General features: G+C 47.5%; 1 protein-coding gene across 1 annotated transcript in view; it reads right to left on the reverse strand.

Moving 5' to 3' along the window:
* Positions 1-301: 301 nt before the first annotated feature.
* Positions 302-24,942, reverse strand: part of pyroxd2 (pyridine nucleotide-disulphide oxidoreductase domain 2) — a 72,510-nt gene continuing 47,869 nt past the window's right edge. Inside the window, exons 11-16 of the mRNA XM_070874947.1 lie at positions 22,365-22,437; positions 14,754-14,910; positions 12,651-12,805; positions 5,106-5,212; positions 1,784-1,904; positions 302-595 (exon numbers count right to left, since the gene is read on the reverse strand). Of these exons, the coding sequence (XP_070731048.1) occupies positions 525-595; positions 1,784-1,904; positions 5,106-5,212; positions 12,651-12,805; positions 14,754-14,910; positions 22,365-22,437 (684 nt within the window). The 3' untranslated portion in view covers positions 302-524. The remainder of the gene's footprint in view (positions 596-1,783; positions 1,905-5,105; positions 5,213-12,650; positions 12,806-14,753; positions 14,911-22,364; positions 22,438-24,942) is intronic.

Here is a 24,942-nt window from a genome sequence, read left to right on the forward strand (position 1 = left end):
TTGGCCTTCAGATGTTTGGAGCTGCCCGTTATCAGTTATTTATGTTCATGCTGTTCAAGTGGCTTTAGCTATTGTACTGCGAAATGAATCTTCAATTCTAACACCAGTCTGAAGAGACTTTTTGGTCTCAAGTTATTTCTTCCAATTCACCATTTCTCACACAAGTAACACAACAAGTTGCTTTTTTACGCAACGAGTGATTAGGATTTGGAATGCGCTGCCTGATAGAGGGTGGATACAGATTCAACAGTAGCCTTCAAAAGGGAATTCGATAAATACTTGAAAGAGAAAATATTGCAGGGATATGGGGAAAGAGCGGGGGGGGTGGGAGGGAGGAAAGAGCTGGCATCGGCTCGATGGACCGAATGGCCTCCTTCTGTGCTGTACTATTCTATGATTCTACGAACATATATTCATTTAATAATGTGTTTAGTAATCATTCCAAACATAGAGCATGCAAAGTCCGTGAGCATATTCTTTTGCGGAGGTGTATTCCGAGCCAGAATCCTGGGTAGAAAGGGCTGCTAAGATCTTTTCAGGTCAGATAAGACAACATGTGCTGCATTACGCCCTGCTGATCCCATCACTCCACCGCCTGATGAAAAAAGTAGAGGACAGTCACTAATCAGTCGTTAAAGAGCAGGCTGTTCAATCTTGCAGGGCATCACAGCTGACCCTACTCCTGTTTTCACAGCATCTCCCAAACGCGCGACCTCTACCACCTAGAAGGATAAGGGCAGCGGGCGCACGGGAACACCACCACCTCCACATTCCCCTCCGAGTCACACACCATCCTGACTTGGAAATATATCACCTGTTCTTTCATCGTCGCTGGGTCAAATTCCTGGAACTCCCTCCCTAACAGCACTGTGGGAGCACCTTCACCACACGGACTGCAGCGGTTCAAGAAGGCGGCTCACCACCATCTTCTCAAGGGCAAATAGGGATGGGTAATAAATGCCAGTCTTGCCAGCAATGCCCACATCCTGAGAATGAATAGATTTTAAAACATACAAACCCAATTTCCAACAGAGGTCATTGTTAGAAGGGATCCTGGTTGATTTTTCTAGCCATTTGCCGTTCCACTTAACTTTCCCGATAGGTATTACAATTAGTGCCCAACTTATTCTCAGTTCAATAAGGTAATATTTGAGGCCCACATAATGCCACAGAGATTTCTTCAGATTACCATTGATATAAACTCACCCATGTATATTGGGCTTTTGGGGGTTGTTGTATTGGAAGGCCTATTAGAAGCTTATTGCTATATATGAGGATGTTTATCCAATGAAAACAAAATAGTACAGATGCTGGAAATCTGGCAACGGCTCATCGACCTGAAACGTTAGCCCTCCCTCCCTCCTTCCTTCCCTCCCACTCTCCCTTCCTCCTTCACTCCTTCCCTCCCTCCTTCCCTCCCGCTCTCCCTGCATCCCTCTTTCCCTCCCTCCATCCTTCCCTCCTGCTCTCCCTCCCTCCTTCCCTCCCACTCTCCCGCCCTCCCTCCTTCCCTCCTGCTCTCCTTCCCTCCATCCCTTCCTCCCTCCTTCCCTCCCTCCATCCCTCCCTCCTTTCATCCCGCTCTCCCTCCCTCCCTCTATCCCTCCTTCCCTCCCGCTCTCCCTCCCTCCATCCCTCCTGCTCTCCCTCCCTCCATCCCTCCCTCCCTCCACCACTACCGAACCTGCTGAGCGTTTCCAGCATGTTCAGCTACTCGCTGTGCAATCTCTTTGGGTAAGCTCAGAGCTCATTATTTCGCAGCAGCCATTCATGAGCGAAGTACCTGGGTGAGTTCCACTTCCACACAGGTACAGGCCTTTGACAGGTGACCTGTAGTTCGAATACGAGGGCAGAGGTCGTGACAGGTATAGCTGATCAAGTGACATCGCTCCATGGAAAATATTCTGCAAGTAAATTTTGCAATCGTAAATAATTATTCAACCAGATACCGAATCACGCAGAAAAACAGAGATACACATATAAGTACTGCCTTTGGGAGCAAGTGTGATGCAGTGAGGGGTATGTTACAGGATGGGACATTGTTAGGTTTTCAGGGCTGGATTTTCGGCTTTGATGATTTCGGGGTGGTAATGGCAGCGGGGTGGTAAAGTTAGTGCCCGGGAACAGTTTGCGCCTCAGTAAGTAAAATTGGGCAGCTGGGCCCTGAGTGTGGGGTGCAGCGCTAAGGGAGGTGTTGTACACCAATCCCGAGCTAAAGAGTCGGGCCGGGAGCGCTACGAGAGTCGCCTGGGGAGAAAAAAAACCTAAAAAACAAACCACAAAAACACTCCCAAAACATGGCTCACGGCACCACAACATAAATTGCAAAAAATTTAAACGAAAAAACAATCACACTTACCTTAGGAGGCCATTACTCACCTCCCTGCAGTCGGTATCGTTGGATCGCCCTGATTTCCCAGGTATTCACTGCGGGGCATGCTGCAGGGCGGACAGGTCGGACAAGAGTCAAAACTCGCGCCGGTGTTGCAACCAGGGGCGTTGCATACCGGGCGCAGCTCTTCTGGGCGATGCTGCTCCACGCCGCTGCAAAACCGGACCTGAGAATCCCTGTGGGGCGCTGGAGGCTGACCGCCCACCCAGAACACCTCACCCCCGCCACTGCCGCTGCTCCGGGGCGAAAAACGGAGCGCCCTCAGGTTTTTATGGTTATCCCTGGTACCATTCCAGTGAATCCCCTCTACACTCTCACCAAGGCCTTACCATCCTTCCTAAAGTGTGGTGCCCAGATTTGGATGCAATACTCCAGCTGAGGCTTAATCAGTGAAGCTGAGGCCTAACCATTGATGCTGGTTTGACCATGACTAACATCCCTCTGTTTCTGTCTAAATTGTGAGTATTGATGTCAAACAGTGGATGTGTCAGGTAAAGGATGACCAAATGAACATGGGGAGATACAATAAACATGGTGGACAAATGGCTTTTGCTGCCGTGAATCCAGGCCTCCCTTCTCCTCCCGGCATTTATCCAAATTGGGACACGAGTACTTACTGAGAAACAAAACAAAAACCAAACCACAAAGATATCTAAGTCTTCGTTGCCTTCTTGAGGGCCAGCCTCAGGCAACAGTGCAGTAAGGGATTTTAGATTTCTCTGGCAGTGCAACCCTACCGAGCCAAGGACAAAGGAAGAGATAAGAAATGCAAGGAATGAAAAAAAACAAGTGTATATCTGGTTATTAAGAGCATAAGAACATCAGAAATAGGAGCAGGAGTAGGCCATTTGGTCCCTTGAGCCTGCACCGCCATTCATTAAGATCGTGGCTGATTTGATCCTGCCATCAACTCCATTTCCCTGCCCACTCCCCATAACCCTTTACTCCCTTATCGTTCAAAAATCTGTCTATCTCCACCTTAAATATATTCAATGACCCAGCCTCCACAGCTCTCTGGGGCAGAGAATTCCAAAGATTCACGATCCTCTGGGAGAAGAAATTCCTCCTCATCTCCGTTTTAAACGGACGACCCCTTATTTTGACCCCGAGTTCTAGATTCCCCCACGAGAGGAAACGTCCTCTCTGCATCTACCTTGTCGAGCCCCCTCAGAATCTTGAATAAAAACAGAAAATGCTGCAAATCTCAACAGGTCAGGCAGCATCTGTGGCGAGGAAGCAGAGCTACACTTCCAACAAAGCTCAAGGAACAGGCACTTTACAGCCCTCTGGACTCAACACTGAGTTCAAAAATTTCAGAGCGTAACCACTGCCAATCTTTGGCTCCCTTCCCCCCCGCTCCCACCCCGAGCCTGTTTCTTTTTTTCTCCTTGTCTCTAATAGCAGTTGGTCATTATCCCACCATTCATACCTTATCTCAATTAATGTTTTTCTAACTCCTGCTATTACCATTTGAATTTGGCCCATCATACCTTTAGTCTCTCTATTCGCTCCTGTCTTGCACCCTATCACAGACCTTCCCTTTTGTTCTTTCTTCCCCTCCCCCTTTCAGTGCTTGTTAAGAATCTGTTCTTTCCCGAACACTCTCCAGTTCTGACAAAGGGTCATCGACCCAAACCGTTAACCCTGCTTCCTCTCCACAGATGCTGCCTGACCCGCTGAGATTTCCAGCGTTTCTGTTTTTAGTTCAGATTCCAGCATCCGCAGTATTTTGCTTTTGTTTCCCCTCAGAATCTTATACGGTCAATAAGATCACCTCTCATTCTTCTAAACTCCAATGAGTATAGGCCCAACCTGCCCAGGCTTAAAATTCCCAGGCTTACAGTGATTTTCAGGTCACCGCAATAAGTATTCAAAGATGAAGTAATCGACGAAGAATTGCCACCCCGCAACTCTCGCAGATCGAGGGCCTGATCACTCACCCTCAGTTTGGAGTTGTTCATTAATCCAGGGAGCGCCGCTCAGGTATAGATACATCACTGTAGTGCCGATTCACTGCCTCGTGCCCCCTTGGTCCGTGAGGCCCCACTGGGAGCATTGGATGGATGTATTTTTCCCCCTGTGGTGTTCGCGTAAAATAATTTTGGTTCCGCCATTTTAATGAAGCCAATGGTAGAAGGCAAGTCAAACTGTACGGAGCTCTTGGTCAGTGCACGACATGAGTACGGCGTCCAATCTTGGCGATGAGACACTGGGGAGACATTGAAGCCCTGGAGGTGGTGTGAAGAAGAGCCATTGGATGATTCCCCAGTTTTAGAGGTCTGAGTGATGTACGCACCTGTGAGTATGCTCACAGGTTTGTTGAGCTGTTGAGTTGGGAGTGGCTTAGCCGGTCACGTGATGTTCACAAGACTCAATAAAACCCCAACCAGTTGGGTTCGGGGGATCCATGATAAGGCAGGTGGTTGTGAGCCTGGTGGATGGAACTGGTAATGTGTAGTGTGATTGTTAAACCTTTTGCCAATAAACCAACTAGTTCTTAATAGCAATGCGTTGCTATGAATTCTTAAGCAAAGAACCATGAAGCACATACATTACAATGATGAAAGACTGAAGAGAATTGGATTTCCAAAATTTCTTAACCAGTGCAATACCAGAGGACTTTGCAGCCCTCCAAGGGCCATGAGCAACTCCATCATTTTCTATGTATGAGTTTGTAATTTTAAGCGACCTTTGTTACAGTACCAATACTGACCCCTCCTGTTAAGCCAAACACTTTCTCCAGGTCTGGTGGTGTCAAGATATCGCGTCCCACCACAGAGGCCTTGAAACCGGGAGCATACTGCTCAATGCAGTCAAACACTGTGGAGAGCAAGAGAACAGCGATTATCATTTATACCTTAGCGGAAAGGAAATTAGTCTTCCCGCAATCTTCATTTATCTTTTTTTTCTCCCCATCTCTCCTGAGCGCACCCTTATTGCCAGCTGCCGGAGCTAACTGGCCCTGCGCGTAGGGGCAATTTTGGCCCCCTTAGAGCACAAAAGTGTGGAAATTACGATGAACCTTTACAAAACACTGGTTCGGCCTCAACTGGAGTAATTTGTCCAATTTTGGGCACCGCACTTTTGGAAGGATGTGAAGGCCTTGGAAAGGGTGCAGCAAAGATTTACGAGAATGATTCCAGGGATAGACTGGTGAAACTGGGATTGTTCTTCTTGGAGCAGAGAAGGTTCAGAGGAAATTTGATCGAGGTGTTCAAAATCATGAGGGGTCTGGACAGAGTAGATGGCGAGAAACTGTTCCCATTAGCAGAAGGGTGGAGAACCAGAGGACGCAGATTTAAGGTGATTGGCAAAAGAACCGAAGGTGACATGAGGAAAAACTTTTTTATGCAGCGAGTGGTTAGGATCTGGAATGCACTGCCTAAGAGGATGGTGGAGGCAGACTCAATCACGGCTTTCAAGAGGGAGTTGGATAAGTACCTGCAGGGCTACAGGGAAAGGGCGGGGGGGAGTGGGACTAGCTGAGGTGCTCTTGCAGAGAGCCGATACGGGATCGACGGGCCGAATGGCCTTCGTCCGTGCTGTAACCATTCTGTGATTCTATGATTCTATAAAAAGGATAGACCAAACGTTGCTAAAGGTTCTTAAGATCCTAATTCAATATCCATTTGGAATGCTAAAAGGATCTTAGCGGAAGTGCAGGAGTTCATTTGTCCTCTTCTACACCTTGCCCGGAGAGCATTACACTGCGTTTTCTGTGAAAGACGAGTGATTCTGAAACACAACAACCTTTTCAGCTATTGTCGCGGACAGCTTCCTGCTCAATGAGTGCAGTTGCATCGCAGGCTGGTGAGGCCTGGGGGGTTAAAATTAGGCCCCTCCGACTGAACTGGGAGCTTCTCAGCAACCCTGGATTTCATCAACTGCCTGCCGAAGCTTCCCTTCGGAACAGTAAGTGCACTCGCTCCATCCATGCCCTTTGAGGCATCATTAAAAGCCCTGGGATTGGCTGTCACTGCAAGAGTGGGGAAAACCAACCAGGAGTGTCCCGGAATTGGTGGTTCTCGCACTGAGCGCCGTCTCCAGCACCCCGGGTGATCAGCGCTTTCAATTTCCTAATATCTCTTTACCTGATTGGGTGACAAATTTGGTTTGATTATGTTCCTATTAAGCGCCTTAGCATGTTTTACTACATTAAAGGTGCTATATAAATGTAAGTTGTTGTTGCTGGCCGGGATAGTCAGTGGATGCTGTGGCTCAGTGGGCAGCACTCTCGCCTCTGAGTCAGAAGGTTGTGGGTTCAAGGCCCCACTCCAGGGACCTGAGCACAAATATCTCGGTCAGTGGTGGGCAAAATACTGGCCATATCTGGCCCATCAAGTCATTCTATCTGGCCTGCTGGAAGGGACATAAATCGAACATGAGCCAGAGCTCGAGCTGCACATTACTCTATCCACTTTCACTTCTCCTGGGTCGGAGACAGACCCGAACTGCAGCCAAGGAAAAACCATAGTAATACTTCATTCAAATTAATAATTCGCAAAAGCCATTCTCCCAGGCCCGATCTTAAAAGGATCTGTTCAGAGATTCTGGGCCCCAATGGCGGATGTCCATATTCAGAATGCATTGCGTACTCGAATACGCCCTATCCAATTTAGAGTGGAGTCATAGCTGCTCATCTCCACAACTCTTTTACCGAAGAAAGTGACCGGCATTGCACCTTTTCTCTCCCGGTATTTAGAGTACGACGGCAGGGGAATTCTCATCTGGCAATAATTGGGACGCATTAGTAATCTTTGCAGAGGAACATAAAGATGACTGAGGTGGGAGATTTAAGCTGACACAGGCTCTAAAGAGGGTATTATTTCACAGCACTGAGTTACAGAGGCCAAAAGATAACACCACATTTTCAACTTTTTTCTTTGATCCATTTCTAAGCAGTATCCAATACATGTTGTGTATGTAAGGTAGCTATTGATCTGAATTTATGCTTATGCAATGTTCCCTCTAATTTGTTTTGCATGCGGTCCCTTTAAATTTGCTGCTTGGCTGGCCACGATGCAGCCGCGCATGTATAATATCTCTCCCAGCGACAGGAGCTGGGAAGCGGTCTGCGTGGGACCGCGCGATTGTTGCGCGACCGTGCAGCCGCGCGTCTTCCGGTGGCGGGGGGGAAACGGACATTGGTGGGTGGCCCTCAACAGCTCACCGAAACTTGTTAAGTGCCCCCCCCTTCCCCCCCAGCCCAAATAATGACCCACTATTGATCTAGCTGACACTCCAATGCAGTGCTGAGGGAGTGCTGCACTGTCGGAGGTGCCGTCTTTTGGATGAGACGTTAAACCGAGGCCCCGTCTGCCCTCTCACCTGGACGTAAATGATCCCATGGCACTATTTCGAAGAAGAGCAGGGGAGTTATCCCCAGTGTCCTGGGGCCAATATTCATCCCTCAATCAACATAACAAAAATAGTTTATCTGGTCATTATCACATAGAAACATAGAAAATAGGACCAGTAGTAGGCCATTTGGCTCTTCAAGTCTGCACCACCATTCAATATGATCATGGCTGATCCTCTATCTCAACACCATATTCCCACTTTTTCCCCATACCCCTTGATGCCTTTTGTTTCTAGTAATCTATCTATCCCCCGCTTAAATATATTCAGTGACTTGGCCTCAACAGCCTTCTGTGGTAGAGAATGCCACAGGTTCACCACCCTCTGAGTAAAAACATTTCTCCTTATCTCGGTCCTAAATTTCCTACCCCGTATCCTGAGACTGTGACCCCTTGTTCTAGACTTCCCAGCCAGGGGAAACATCGTCCCAACATCCAGTCTGTTCAACCAGAGATCTCCTCTCATTCTTCTAAACTCTAGTGAATACAGGCCTAGTCAACCCAATCTCTCCTCATACGACAGTCCTGCCATCCTAGGAATCAGTCTGGTGAACCTTTGCTGTACTCCCTCAATGGCGTATATCCTTTCTTAGGTAAGGAGACCAAAACCGCACACAATACTCCACCAAGGCTCTGTATAACTGTAGTAAGACATCCTTGCTCCTATACTCAAATCCTCTTGCAATGAAGGCCAACATTGCTGTTTGTGGGAGCTTGCTTGTGCACAAGTTGGCTGCCGCATTTCCTACATTACAACAGCGATTACACTCCAAAAGTACTTCATTAGCTGTAAAGCGCTATGGGACATCCAGTGGTCATGAAAGGCGCTATATAAATGCAAGCCTTTCTTTTCTTTTATAGGCCCAGCATATCGACTCTAACGAAGCAAGGGCCCTCCCGCCTCATTCTTCCTCCGTCCACGATCATTCAGCGTCGCAGTGGAGGGCCACCTGCAGAAAGGTGCCAGGAGGGCCCACGCCAGAACCACCCCCGCAAGTTCAGGATCTCGTTGACTTTCAGCCTTCCACCTGTTCTCGGGATGCTTTCCAGCATCCAAAGCCCAGGAAGCCTGCTGCTGCACTCGGACTTCCTGCCTGCTGTACATCTAGGTGGTGGGGGGGATGCTGGCCTGCACCTGGGGGAATCTACCAAGACCAAGCGAGTGCGAGTGGCCGGAGGAGAGAGAAAAAGTGGACCTGTCGGGAGCCCTTGGAGGAATAATCTCCCCGACCACCTTTTAGAAGCAAATACTCCAGGGAATTTGGATAGGTGCACATATAGAGAGAAAGCCTAGCATTTAAATAGCGCCTTTCACCACCACCGGACATACCAAAGTGCATTACATAAGAACATAAGAAATAGGAGCAGGTGTAGGCCATTCGGCCCCTCGAGCCTGCTCCACCATTCAATAAGATCATGGCTGATATGATCTTGGCCTCAACTCCACTTCCCCACCCGCTCCCCATAACCCTTCACTCCCTTATTGTTCAAAAATCTGTCTGTCTCTGCCTTGAATATATTCAATGACCCAGCCTTCACAGCTCTCTGGGGTAGAGAATTCCACAGATTCATGACCCTTTAAGAGAAGAAATTCCTCCTCATCTCTGTTTTGAATGGGCGACCCCTTATTCTGAAACTATTCTAGTTTCCCCCACGAGGGGAAACATCCTCTCTGCATCTACCTTGCCGAGCCCTCTCAGAATCTTATATGTTTCAATAAGATCACCTCTCATTCTTCTAAACTCCTTCTTACAGCCAATGAAGTACTTTTGAAGTGCAGTCACTGTTGTAATGTGGAAAACGCGGCAGCCGATTTGCGCACAGCAAGCTCCCACAAACAGCAAGTGATAATGACCAGATAATCTGTTTTAGTGATGTTGATTGAGGGATAAATATTGGCCAGGACACTGGGGATAACTCCCTGCTCTTCTTTGAAATAGTGCTGTGGGATCTTTTACGTACAACAATTGTATATTCCTGTCTGGCATAGAAATAAAAAAGGGAAGGTGGCTCAACCGTGGCTATCAAGGGAAATCAGGGATAGTATTAAAGCCAAGGAAGTGGCATACAAATTGGCCAGAAATAGCAGCGAACCTGGGGACTGGGAGAAATTTAGAACTCAGCAGAGGAGGACAAAGGGTTTGATTAGGGCAGGGAAAATGGAGTATGAGAAGAAGCTTGCAGGGAACATTAAGACGGATTGCAAAAGTTTCTATAGATATGTAAAGAGAAAAAGGTTAGTAAAGACAAACGTAGGTCCCCTGCAGTCAGAATCAGGGGAAGTCATAACGGGGAACAAAGAAATGGCGGACCAATTGAACAAGTACTTTGGTTCGGTATTCACGAAGGAGGACACGAACAACCTTCCGGTTATAAAAGGGGTCGGGGGGTCTAGTAAGGAGGAGGAACTGAGGGAAATCCTTATTAGCCGGGAAATTGTGTTGGGGAAATTGATGGGATTGAAGGCCGATAAATCCCCAGGGCCTGATGGACTGCATCCCAGAGTACTTAAGGAGGTGGCCTTGGAAATAGTGGATGCGTTGACAGTCATTTTCCAACATTCCATTGACTCTGGATCAGTTCCTATGGAGTGGAGGGTAGCCAATGTAACCCCACTTTTTAAAAAAGGAGGGAGAGAGAAAACAGGGAATTATAGACCGGTCAGCCTGACATCGGTAGTGGGTAAAATGATGGAATCAATTATTAAGGATGTCATAGCAGTGCATTTGGAAAGAGGTGACATGATAGGTCCAAGTCAGCATGGATTTGTGAAAGGGAAATCATGCTTGACAAATCTTCTGGAATTTTTTGAGGATGTTTCCAGTAGAGTGGATAAGGGAGAACCAGTTGATGTGGTATATTTGGACTTTCAGAAGGCGTTCGACAAGGTCCCACACAAGAGATTGATGTGCAAAGTTAGAGCACATGGGATTGGGGGTAGTGTACTGACATGGATTGAGAACTGGTTGTCAGACAGGAAGCAAAGAGTAGGAGTAAATGGGTACTTTTCAGAATGGCAGGCAGTGACTAGTGGGGTACCGCAAGGTTCTGTGCTGGGGCCCCAGCTGTTTACACTGTACATTAATGATTTAGGTGAGGGGATTAAATGTAGTATCTCCAAATTTGCGGATGACACTAAGTTGGGTGGCAGTGTGAGCTGCGAGGAGGATGCTGTGAGGCTGCAGAGCGACTTGGATAGGTTAGGTGAGTGGGCAAATGCATGGCAGATGAAGTATAATGTGGATAAATGTGAGGTTATCCACTTTGGTGGTAAAAACAGAGAGACAGACTATTATCTGAATGGTGACAGATTAGGAAAAGGGGAGGTGCAAAGAGACCTGGGTGTCATGGTACATCAGTCATTGAAGGTTGGCATGCAGGTGCAGCAGGCGGTTAAGAAAGCAAATGGCATGTTGGCCTTCATAGCAAGGGGATTTGAGTACAGGGGCAGGGAGGTGTTGCTACAGTTGTACAGGGCCTTGGTGAGGCCACACCTGGAGTATTGTGTACAGTTTTGGTCTCCTAACCTGAGGAAGGACATTCTTGCTATTGAGGGAGTGCAGCGAAGGTTCACCAGACTGATTCCCGGGATGGCGGGACTGACCTATCAAGAAAGACTGGATCAACTGGGCTTGTATTCACTGGAGTTCAGAAGAATGAGAGGGGACCTCATAGAAACATATAAAATTCTGACGGGGTTAGACAGGTTAGATGCAGGAAGAATGTTCCCAATGTTGGGGAAGTCCAGAACCAGGGGTCACAGTCTAAGGATAAGGGGTAAGCCATTTAGGACCGAGATGCGGAGGAACTTCTTCACCCAGAGAGTGGTGAACCTGTGGAATTCTCTACCACAGAAAGTTGTTGAGGCCAATTCACTAAATATATTCAAAAAGGAGTTAGATGAGGTCCTTACTGCTAGGGGGATCAAGGGGTATGGCGAGAAAGCAGGAATGGGGTACTGAAGTTGAATGTTCAGCCATGAACTCATTGAATGGCGGTGCAGGCTAGAAGGGCCGAATGGCCTACTCCTGCACCTATTTTCTATGTTTCTATGTTTCTATGTCCACCTGAGAGAGCAGACGGGGCCTCGGTTTAACGTCTCATCCGAAGGCAGTCCCAGCATGGAGCCTCACCTGTCGGGAAAACATATTGGGAAACCATAGGGAGCGATTTCCTGAGGGGCGAGCCCCTGCAAAACTTGTTACAACTGGCCTGACTGCATCAAAATCTATATGGACGGGCGGTGCTGGATTGAATATAAACCACATACTCGTAAAATCTCCAATCAAATCTCTCAGTGGTGTATTTTCCTGTAATCAATAGCCAGGGCCGGATTCAAGGCCTGATGGGCCTGGGGCAAACGGATCCAAATAGGCCGATAGTTATGTTTGTTCATGTTCATTACATTACATTTATGATTCTGATTCTGAATATGAAAACAGAGGCTATTCAACAATGAAAGCACATATTTGTATCAAGTAGGTATATATTCTGGTTCTGGTAACATTGCAATACCTTCCTATACATATATGCAAATTTCTCTCAATAATATGAGAAATAAAACAGGCCAGCACATATTCTGTTCTGTATATCAGTACATTAGTGTATATAGGTACTTCTGTATATTGGTACATTCGTGTATATAGGTCTTGTTTTTCCTCTCTTATTGTCTATTCTATTCAGCCTATTTGGGAGACCTTATAGTTTTTTTCCTACATTTATTTGGTGGGCCTATGTTCTTTGGTGGGCCTGGGGCTGCAGTCCCATCCTCCCCATGGTTAATCCACCCCTGTCGATAGCCACTCATTGATTAAACTCCTTGTATCTTTGCAGAGCTCAGTTGTTGCATTCCCCTGTCACACCCAGTAATTCTGAGTGACCGTCCGTCTTCCACTGCCTACCTCTGTCAGCATAGCCATTCTTCGCCAGCTCATCCCACTCCTTTCCTCCACGCAGGTGGTACGGCGTATACTGGGTGAAGATGGAGATGACGTGGCAAGCTGGTGGAGCAATGGTAGGGTCCAGAATTGAAGGGATACATAACTCGATCAATGGTCTGATTGGAAGAAGGAAAAAAAAGATAATTTAATTCATACTAGTTACACATTGACGGCCTCGGTTCAATAAGTTGGAAATGCATGCAATTTTCTGCTGTGCGCTGAATTCCAGAACTGAGGGGACGGACGGACGGACGGATGGATGGATGGATACGAGAAATAAAATAAAGTAACAAAAAGGAAGAAAATAGGGAGACAAAGAAAGAGAGAAAGAGAGGGGGAAAGAAAGAAAGAGAGAGATAGAGAGAATGAGAATTGGGGGTAGTGTGCTGACATGGATTGAGAACTGGTTGTCAGACAGGAAGCAAAGAGTAGGAGTAAATGGGGACTTTTCAGAATGGCAGGCAGTGACTAGTGGGGTACCGCAAGGTTCTGTGCTGGGGCCCCAGCTGTTTACACTGTATATTAATGATTTAGACAAGGGGATTAAATGTAGTATCTCCAAATTTGCGGATGACACTAAGTTGGGTGGCAGTGTGAGCTGCGAGGAAGATGCTATGAGGCTGCAGAGCGACTTGGATAGGTTAGGTGAGTGGGCAAATGCATGGCAGATGAAGTATAATGTGGATAAATGTGAGGTTATCCACTTTGGTGGTAAAAACAGAGAGACAGACTATTATCTGAATGGTGACAGATTAGGAAAAGGGGAGGTGCAACGAGACCTGGGTGTCATGGTACATCAGTCATTGAAGGTTGGCATGCAGGTACAGCAGGCGGTTAAGAAAGCAAATGGCATGTTGGCCTTCATAGCGAGGGGATTTGAGTACAGGGGCAGGGAGGTGTTGCTACAGTTGTACAGGGCCTTGGTGAGGCCACACCTGGAGTATTGTGTACAGTTTTGGTCTCCTAACCTGAGGAAGGACATTCTTGCTATTGAGGGAGTGCAGCGAAGGTTCACCAGACTGATTCCCGGGATGGCGGGACTGACCTATCAAGAAAGACTGGATCAACTGGGCTTGTATTCACTGGAGTTCAGAAGAATGAGAGGGGACCTCATAGAAACGTTTAAAATTCTGACGGGGTTAGACAGGTTAGATGCAGGAAGAATGTTCCCAATGTTGGGGAAGTCCAGAACCAGGGGACACAGTCTAAGGATAAGGGGTAAGCCATTTAGGACCGAGATGAGGAGGAATTTCTTCACCCAGAGAGTGGTGAACCTGTGGAATTCTCTACCACAGAAAGTTGTTGAGGCCAATTCACTAAATATATTCAAAAAGGAGTTAGATGGAGTCCTTACTACTAGGGGAATCAAGGGGTATGGTGAGAAAGCAGGAATGGGGTACTGAAGTTGCATGTTCAGCCATGAACTCATTGAATGGCGGTGCAGGCTAGAAGGGCCGAATGGCCTACTCCTGCACCTATTTTCTATGTTTCTATGTTTCTATGAGAAAGGGAAAGAGAGAGAAAGAAATAGAGAGAAAGAGAAATAGAGAGAATGAGAAAGAGAAAAAGAGAGAAAGAGAAAATGAAACAAAGAACAAAAGAAAGAGAAATAGAGAGAAAGAGAAATAAAGAGAAAGAGAAAAAGAGAGAAAGACAGAGCGCAAGAAAGAAAGAAAAAGAGGGAAAGAATGAAAAAGGGGAAGAGAAAAAGAAAGAAATAAACAGAGAAATAGATAGAAAAGAGAAAAAGAGAGAAAGAGAGAAAGAAAGAGAGAGAAAGCAAGAAAGCAAGAAAGAAAGAAAGACATTTTTTATCTGGAGGATGTCTCATAGCATTTCACAACCAATTAAGTGCTTCTGAGGAGTGATCACTGTTGTTTAGTCGGGAAATGCAGTAACCACTTTGTACATGGCATGGTCCTACAAAAAACATTCAGATAAACAAGCAGTTAATCAGTTTTTTGATGGAGTTGATTGAAGGATCAATGTCGGCCAGGTCACAAGGAGAAATCCCCTACTGTATATAGAATTATCACCTAGCACAACCAATTCTTTGGATCATACCTCGTGGATGGAACCCCCTGGTATGCATCCTCATATGCCTCATTTATATTGGCCATGTCCTCACAGTTCAAATGGATGGTGCCAGCTATACGCTGGGAAGGGGGTATTCCATCATCGCTGGGTACGGCCAGGAAGTTTGGTAGGCGATCCACAGCAACTGGCGATATCAGAAAACGAACAACATTAATACTCCTCCCACAGGCCCCATCATGATCAGATTTAACGAGCTGATGGAAGTTATTCTGACCTATATTGGCTCCCGGTCCAACAATCCCTCGATTTGTAAAATTCTCATCCTTATATTCAAATCCATCCACGATTTCATCCCTCCCTATCTCTGCAACCTCCGCCATCCCTCCAAAATCTCTGCGCTCCTCCAATTCTGGCCTCTTGAGCATCCCCGATTTTAATCGCTCCACCACTGGTAGCCGTGCCTTGAGCTGCCGAGGCAATAGCTCCAGAATTCCATCCTTAAACATCTCTGCCGCTCTCTCTTTTAAGAAGCTCCTTAAAACATAACTTTTGGTCACCTGTCCTAATATCTCCTTATGTGGCTCATCCGCAAGATCCTGCAAATCCCCTGGGAGGACAGACGCATCAATGTCAGTGTTCTCGATCAGGTCAACATCCCCAGCATCGAAGCACTGACCACACTCAACCAGCTCCATTGGGCAGGCCACATTGTTCGCATGCCTGACATGAGACTCCCAAAGCAAGCGCTCTACTCGGAACTCCTACACGGCAAGCGAGCCCCAGGTGGACAGAGGAAACGTTTCAAGGACATCCTCAAAGCCTCCTTGATAAAATGCAACATCCCCATTGACACCTGGGAGTCTCTGGCCAAAGACCAGTGGTGGAAGAGCATCCGGGAGGGCACTGAGCATCTCAAGTCTCGTCACCGAGAGCATGCAGAAAACAAGCGCAGGCAGCGGAAGGAGCGTGCGGCAAACCAGACTCCCCACCCCCCTTTCCTTCAACCACTGTCTGTCCCACCTGTGACAGAGATTGTAATTCTCGCATTGGACTGTTCAGTCACCTGAGAGCTCACTTTTAGAGTGGAAGCAAGTCTTTCTCAATTTCGAGGGACTGCCTATTATGTGACTCAGTGTCAAATTTTGTTTGATAATCCTCCTGTGAAGCACCTTGGGATGTTTTACTACATTAAAGGCGCTATATAAAGGTGCAAGTTGTTGCTGTTGTTACCATGTACTTTTCCCACCTTCAATTAGCAACTGAATTGGAATTGTTGGTGGGGAGCGGGTGCTCGAGGTGGGTTGGGACACTGTATTTTATTTCTGAGTCCTGGGTCCAAATTCCACCCAGACTAGTGGGCCAGAAACATCCCAGCCCTGTGAGTGTGGGTTTGGAGGCAGGCCCACTGTCAAAATAGCCCTGATTGACAGCGGGTTCGGAAGTCCGCTCTGAACCCGCCTCCTTGTCAGTTTCTCAAGTGTCGAGTCTGCATGTGGATCGCAGACCCAACAGCAAGCAGTGGGCCAGCCAATTATTCTTCTCGAGCAGTCCCCCAGAGTCGAGCATGACTTTTTTCCACACTAATATGAGTTCTCAGGTGACTGATAAGCCCAATGTGGGACCTACAGTCTCTGTCACAGGTGGGGCAGACAGTGGTTGGAGGGATGGGTGGGTGGGGTGCTTGGGTTGTCGTGCACTCCTTTTGCTGTTTATGCTTGGCTTCCGCATGCTCCCGGCGAAGAGACTCAAAGATTTTGGTGCCTTCCCGGATGCTTCTCCTCCACTTAGAGCGGTCTTGGGCTGGGGATTCCCGGGTCAGTGGAGATGTTGGACTTTATCAAGGAGGCTTTGAGGGTGTCCTTAAAATGTTTCCTCTTACCATCTGGGGCTCGCTTGCCATGTCGGAGCTCCGAGTAGAGCATTTGTTTTGGGAGTCTAGTATCGGGCATGCGGACGATATGGCCCATCCATCTTCGATGGTCAATGCTTCGATGCTGAGGATGTTGGCCTGAGAGAGAACAATGACATTGGTGCGTCTATCCTGCCAATGGATTTGCAGGATCTTGTGGAGACAGCGTTGGTGGAACCTCTCCAGTGCTTTGAGGTGCCTGCTGTACATAGTCCATGTCTCTGAAGTAGATAGGAGGGCGGGTATCAATACCGCTCTGTAGCCCATGAGTTAGTTACCGGGTTTGAGGTCCTGGTTTTCAAACACTCTCTTCCTCAGGCGACCGAAGGCTGCACTGGCACACTGAAGGCAGTGTTGGACTTTGCCATCGATGTCTGCCCTTGTTGACAGTAGGCTCCTGAGGTATGGAAAGTGGTCCACATTGTCCAAGGCCTCGTCGTGGATTTTGATAACCGGGGGGGAGTGGGGGGCAATGCTGTGTGGCAGGGGCAGGTTGGTAGAAGACCTTTGTCTTACGGATGTTTAGTGTAAGGCCCATGCTCTCGTACACTTTGGTGAAGGTGTTGACAATGGCTTGGAATTCGGCCTCCAAGTGTGTGCAGACGCAAGCATCATCTGCATATTGTAATTCGATGACAGAGGATTAGGATGACCTTGGATCTGGACTGGAGGTGGCGGAGGTTGAACAGTTTCCTGTTTGTCCTGTAATTTAGCTTCACTCCAGCGAGGAGTTTACTGAGGGTGAGATGGAGCATTGCAGCAAGGAGGATCGAGAAGAGCGTTGGTGCAATGACACAGCCTTGCTTGACCCCAGTCCGAACGTGAATTGGGCCTGTGGTGGATCCGTTGGTCAGGATCACGGCTTGCATGTCATCGTGAAGCAGGCGGAGGATGGTGACAAACTTTTGAGGGCAGCCAAATTTGAGAAGGACACTCCATAATCCCTCACGGTTGACAGTGTCGAAGGCCTTTGTGAGGTCAAAGAAGGCCATGTACAGAGGTTGGTGCTGTTCCCTGCATTTCTCTTGGATTTGCCACGCGGTGAAGATCATTCCATTGTGCCCCTTAGTGGGTGGAATCCACATTGCGACTCTGGGAGGAGCTCTTCAGCCACTGGGAGAAGGCGATTGAGGAGGATTCTTGCGATGACTTTCCCTGTGGCAGATAGCAGGGAAACTGTAATTACCGCAATCAGACTTGTCACCTTTCCATAAGATGGTCACAATTATGGCCATCAACAATCAGGGGGCATAGATTTAAAGCAATTGGTAGACGGTTTAGAGGGGATTTGAGGGGAAATTTCTTCACCCAGAGGGTGGTGGGGGTCTGGAACTCACTGCCTGAAAGGGTGGTAGGGACAGAAACCCTCACCACATTTAAAAAGTACTTGGAAGTGCACTTGAAGTGTCGTAACCTGCAGGATTACGGACCAAGAGCTGTAAAGTGGGATTAGGCTGGAAAGTCTCTTGTCGGCCGGCACGGACACGATGTGCCGAAATGGCCCCCTTCCATGCTGTAAATTTCTATGATTCTATGGGCTAGAAATTAGCCAGCCTAACGCACGTTTTAACGCAATTTTTTTTTGCGTTAAAACTGCTTTTTTGTTCTTAAAATAAAGTGCACAAATTCCCCAAAGTTTAAGAATGGCGTTTTCAAAATATCGCATTTTCCAGATCGCCATACCTGAAAAATCGTACCACCTAAATTTGGCCATTCGGCGAACCCGTACTCAGGTCAAAAACCAATGCAGGAAAAAAACAGGCTTTGCAGCCTACGATACATCGGTAAATAAGAAGACCTAGAAAAAAGGTAAGTTGAAGTTTTAAAAAAAATTTCAGTGATTCATTTCTTAAGGCTTTTGTGAATGTTTTCTCATTTTTTATTTTTGCAAATTCTTTTTAGTGTTTTTTCCCCTGTATTTTTGGCGATATCGGCCTCGCTGTAAAGTTAGAGAGGACAGCGGTATTAAACACGATTCCTCCAGCAACGCCGTTTTTTAACGACAGCGGTATTTTTTGGCCAAACTTACCCCCTTAAAAAATGGAAACATTTTTCTTCTTTCTTCACAAAAATGTCATTATTTATGAAATAACGACAGGCTGGGGTATTTCTAACCCTTTGATTCTAAGGCATCTCTGAGATTCCCTGGCATGCTCTTGTCCTTCCAATTAAGATCATTAAGAGGCACTTTAAAAGTAATTTAAATTTATTTTACCAGGCACTTATCATTTTACCAAGTTTTTAATGAGTTTGCCATCCCTCGGGTTTCATGCCAGGTAAGTGTATCGGGTTCTCAGTGAATCTCCATTGCTTTGACTAGTTGACAGTTGCAGAAATGGTACCACAGCTGTTCACTTTCCAATCTCAGCAGCTGAAGCCTTCAGGATTTGGACGACACTTTCCAGCTGTATGCAGTTTGGAAGAGTTTGCAGTGAACTCTCTATCCACTGTCACCTCCTTGGAGCAACCTCTCTCACCATTGACAGATTGTTTCTGTCGTCTCAACTTCAGCTGCCAACTATTCCAGCAGCATCGGTGCCCTTGAAAAAAATCTCAACCTTGATCCTCAGAATCCCACCACGATCAGTCCCATCATCATCATAGGCAGTCCCTCGGAATCGAGGAAGACTTGCTTCCACTCTAAAAATGAGTCCTTAGGTGGCTGAACAGTCCAATATGAGAACAACAGTCCCTGTCACAGGTGGGACAGATAGTCGTTGAGGGTAAGGGAGGGTGGAACAAGTTTGCCGTATGCTCCTTCCGCTGCCTGCGCTTGATTTCTGCACGCTCTTGGTGACGAGACTCGAGGTGCTCAGCGCCCTCCCGGATGCACTTCCTCCACTTAGGGCAGTCTTTGGCCAGGGACTCCCAGGTGTCAGTGGGGATGTTGCACTTTATCAGGGAGGCTTTGAGGGTGTCCTTGTACACCAACATCACTAAACATACCAGCATCACTAACAACAACACCAAGCAGCAAACTACTGACAGAACAACTGTCAAAAAAAGTTGGCTATGGTCCCGTTAAGGAAACCGGCTGATGACGCGTCATCAAATGACATCATCAGATCCACTTCCTGTTAATTGGCGAGAACCTCACCGGGCAGGCTTAACAAGCCCAATCTAGGAAAGATTGTTGAGAGGGCGGGCTGGAGCGGGGAACTTCCCCACACGCCACTAATGCAGGCCGCCCCGGACTCACCACCGTCGGCGAAACCGCGGCCAAGGTGTGAACCAAAACAATGTTAGGGTTCAAAGGGTTGCATTATGAGGACAGGTTGCATAAACTCAGCCTGTATAACCCTTCAGTTTAGAAGGTTCGGGGTTATCTAATTGAAGTGCTTCAAATGATTAAAGGAATATGCTCGGGAGGAACATGTGACTTTGGACCTGTGGTTCCCAAAGCTCTCCACCACTGTGGGTTTTCCTCACCTCGTGTCCAGATCTGTTCTACACTCGGTGATAGAGATCGATTGTTATGTTTAGTCAATACTCCATTATCATTGTATCTTGCAACTACCATGATGGTAGAATTATTTAAATAAAGTGCTTTTTAACTTTTTCTTTCGGTCTCTCTTTTCTCTCTCTTCATCCAATCTTTCTTTCTCTCTCTTTATTTCGCTTTCTGTGCCTGATTTGACACCATATTCAACATTCTAACTGACACTTCCTGGTTCAGACTCTGCGCTGCTCATTAACGATTCTTCAATCTGATTGGTTAAGGGGGATATACGGTTGCTTGCTCGGCTCACACAGGTCCCAGATCCCCTGTAGAGGGCGCTGCACCGTATGGATAGTTGGCTGACAGGAACTTCCAGTGCAAAAGCCCATAGAAAGTCTCTGGATAAGGGCAAGTGTGGCAAACGACTGCGAAATCTGGCCCATTATTTATTTCAGCTTACAGCGCCACAGAGTGGCGAGACGTGCGTTTGCAGCTGCGGTCCACTGTTCTCGACTGAATCTCAGCAGTCCACTTTGGTGCGAGGCATCGATCGGAGGCCTTTGGGCTTCCCCGTGGCTGAGGGAAATTCCCTAAGGGCGAAATGAAGATTATCACTGGGCCACCGTCGAACACCTTCCGTCGGCTGGGTCAAGGACGGCATGGGCCTAGGAACAAGTCACCCAGCCACAGGTGTTCACTTCATCCAAACCGATAAAATCATAGAAATTTATAGCACGGAAGGAGGCCATTTTGGCCTATCGTGTCCGCGCCATCCGACAAAGAGCTACCCAGCCTAATCCCACTTTCTTGGTCCATAGCCCTGTAGATTATGGCACTTCAAGTGCACATCCAAGTATTTTTTAAATGTGGTGAGGGATTCTGCCTCTACCACCCTTTCAGGCAGTGAGTTCCAGACCCGACCACACTCTGGCCCCCACCACATATCCCCTCTAAACTTCCCCCAATTACCTTAAATCTATGCTGCCTGGTTGTTGACCCCTCTGCCAAGGGAAACAGGTCCTTCCTATCCACTCTATCCAGGCCCCTCATAATTTTATACACCTCAATAAGGTCTCTCCTCAGCCTCCTCTGTTCCAAAGAAAACAGACTCAGCATCTCCAATCTTTCCTCATAGCCAAAATTCTGCAGTCCAGGCAACATTCTTGTAAATTGCCTCTGCACCCTTTCCAGTGCAATCACATCTTTCCTGTAATGTGGTGACCAGAACTGCACACAGTACTCCAGCTGCAGCCTAACCAATGTTTTATACAGTTCGAGCATAACATCCTTTTTTTTTTTGAAATTCGTAGCCAATCGTTCCAATTCTTTGTCAAATCACAAACGCCAGAGGTCACCTTGGGCCCATTCAAGGATCACTCTGCGCCAATGCTCTTAGCCAAAAGGCCTAGAGCCACTGCACCGTTCCTGGAAGTACTGCAATACCAGGTTCGTGCCATGGAGGTGGATGGGTCAGGTCCCCCACACACCTCTGTGGAGGTGGATGGGTCAAGCCACCCCACCCACCTCCTATTTCCAAAAAAGCAAGCATATACCTTCCTGATCCAGGGAGAACCACCTTGGGGTTATGGTGGCTACTCCCCTGTCAGGTCAGCTACGCATGATCTTAGCCAAAAGGTCGAGCATAACATCCTTGCTCTTGTATTCCATGCCTTAACTAATAAAGGCAAGTATTCCATATGCCTTCTTAACCACCTTATCTACCTGGCCTGCTACCTTCAGGATTCTATGGACCTGCACTCCAAGTTCCCTTTGTTCCTCTACACTTTTCAGTGTCGTACCATTTAATGTGTATTCCCTTGCCTTGTTAGCCCTCCCCAAATGCATTACCTCACACTTCTCCAGATTAAATTCCATTTACCATTGTTCTGTCCACCTGACCAGTTCATTGATATCTTCCTGTAGTCCACAGCTTTCTCCTCCACTATCAACCACACAGCCTATTTTAGTGTCATCTGCAAACTTCTTAAGCATACCCCCAACATTCAAGTCCAAGTCAGTGATATATACCACAAAAAGCAAGCGACCCAACACTGAGCCCTGCGGAACCCTACTGGAAACAGCTTTCCTGTCACAAAAACACCCACCAACCATTACCCTCTGCTTCCTGCCTCTGAGCCAATTTTCGATCCAAACTTGCCACTTTGCGCTGGATCCCATGGGCTTTTACTTTCGTGACCAGTCTGCCATGTGGGATTTTATCAAAAGCTTTGCTAAAATCCATATACACTACATCACTACTATCTTGCCATCTTATGGAGAGTCTGCCTACCATTTATTTTTGTGGTAGCCGATGTGTAGTCGATGGCAGAAACCTCCTCAATAAAGTCGCTGGGCAGTGCATCCTGAAACAGACAAACAAATTTCAAATGAAAGAAATGTAATCTAGAGCATCTTTCACGACCTCAGTACTTTTGAAGTATAGCCACTGTTGTGATGTAATGTCCCACAAGCAACAATGTGATAATAATTCATCCTATCACAGACCTTCCCTTTTATTCTTTCCTCCCCTTCCTCCTTTCCCCGCCCCTGCACTTGCTTAAAAACCTGTTACATCTCTAACTTTTCCAAGTTCTGAGAAAGGGCCATCGACCTGAAATGTTAACTCTGTTTCTCTCTCCACAGATGCTGCCTGGATCGACATACATAAGAAAAAACAGAAGAAATAGGAGCAGGAGTCGGCCATTTGGTCCTTCGAGCCTGCTCCGCCATTCAATAAGATCATGGCTGATCTGATCTTGGCCTCAACTCCACTTCCCTGCCCGCTCTCCATAACCCTTGACTCCCTTATCTTTCAAAAATCTGTATCTCCACCTTAAATACATTCAATGACCCAGCCTCCACAGCTCTCTGGGGCAGAGAATTCCAAAGATTCACGACCCTCTGAGAGAAGAAATTCCTCCTCATTTCCTTTTTAAATGGGTGACCCCTTATTCTGAAACTATGCTCCCTAGTTCTAGATTCCCCCACGGGGGGAAACATCCTCTCTGCATCTAAGGAGTGATCTCATCCATCAAATCCTAACCCAATCTAGCCGACTGCCGAAGGCGGCAATGCCACCCTGCCCTAAGCCAGCGAGAACCTTCTTTAAGTATGTTGTCATGGCCTGACTGCAATATTAACCCAAGCCCTGTGAGGTGGAGCAGTGGTGGCCTCCCCACCAGGACCAACCTGCCAGGACCTAACGCCAGAAGGGGCTCAAGTTTCAATTTGGTACAGTTCCTCTTTGGGCTGGGAGGTGTAGGGCCGCCTGGGCCACCCTTGCCCTGTGCTTCCCCGACTGCAATCGCATTGAACACCCCTCCCCTTACAGCGTCCCTTACACCACCCCTCCGCGAAATGTCTGCACTCCTCAAATTCAGCCCTCTTGAGCATCCCTGATTACAACTGCTCAACTATCGGTGGCCATGCCTGGGCCCTGAGCTGTATAACTCCCTCCCTAAACCTCTCCGCCTCTCTACCTCTCTTTCCTCCTTCAAGACGCTCCTTAAAACATGCCTCTTTGACTAAGCTTTTGGTCATCTGCCATAATTTCCTCTTGTCTGGCTCAGTGTCAAAGTTATTTCTTTGTCTTATAACACTCTTGTGAAGGTCCCTGTCATGTTTGTAACCTCACATAACTGTAACCTTTATGTAACAACACTGTACACTGTATACACCTGAGAAATGCACACCTTGACCACAGGGGGTGAACTTATGGGAGACACTCCTCACCTGGTCATCCAGGTGTATAAAGGGAGGTCCCACACAGGGTCATCACTTCTTGGTCCTGTGAATAAAGGTACAGGTCACAGAGTGACCTTGTCTCCAGTATGTGCTTCGTGTTGATTTGCTGTAGTGTGTAAGGACACAACATTTGGCGACGAGAAACGGGAATCAACGACTCAAGAGAATGGCCACCGGTAGCATGGAGGAACGGTACTGTGTTGGTGAGGACTGGGACGATTTCGTTGAGAGGCTCCAGCAGAGCTTTGTCACGAAGGACTGGCTGGGATTGGCAGTGGCTGACAAGCAAATGGCGCATGTACTGACCAGCTGTGGACCTAAGACGTACGCGATGATGAAAGACCTGCTGGCACCCGAGAAGCCGGCGGACAAGACCTTCGAGGAGCTCAGCAAACTGATCGGTGAGCACCTCAAACCGACGAGCAGTATACACATGGCCCGACACCGATTCTATACACACCGACGTCGGGAAGGGCAGAGCATACCGGACTTCATTGCGGACCTTCGGCGCTTGGCCAGCCTCTGTAAGTTCACAGACACCTGCAGGGGGGAGATGTTATGGGATTTCTTCATTGAGGGCATTGGTCAGGCCGGGATTTTTAGGAAGCTAATTGGGACCAAGGACTTGACTTGTGATGGTGTAAATGTCCATTCAACCTGGCGTTGATGGCTCAAACCTTCATTGCGGGGGAGGAGGAAACCAAGATCATATATGCGCGCAACTCTGCTCCCAACGTGGCGATGGAGCAGGGAGTTAACATGGTAAACGCGACTCAGAACCATGCAGGCAGGCAAGGGCAATTCGACACCAACCAGGCAGAAACAGACTCTAGGGTGGGCCCGCAACAGAGACAATGGCAGATTGAATGGACATTTACACCATCACAAGGGACAATACGTCCCGGGATGGGACCATTGACACCCATAAACAGAGTGCACAAGATTAATCAAAGAGACAATCAGAGAGGAATGCCTGGTAACAGCTCTTTTGTTCACAACAATCTCAGCTCATGCTGGAGGTGCGGGGGCAAACATGCTGCGAAGACCTGCCGGTTTCAACAATTCATCTGCAGAAATTGTAACTTCAGTGGACATTTAGCCAGAATGTGCAAGAAGCCCGCAGT

This window comes from Pristiophorus japonicus, chromosome 3 (assembly GCF_044704955.1).
Source record: "Pristiophorus japonicus isolate sPriJap1 chromosome 3, sPriJap1.hap1, whole genome shotgun sequence".
Classification (NCBI taxonomy): Eukaryota; Metazoa; Chordata; class Chondrichthyes; family Pristiophoridae; genus Pristiophorus; species Pristiophorus japonicus.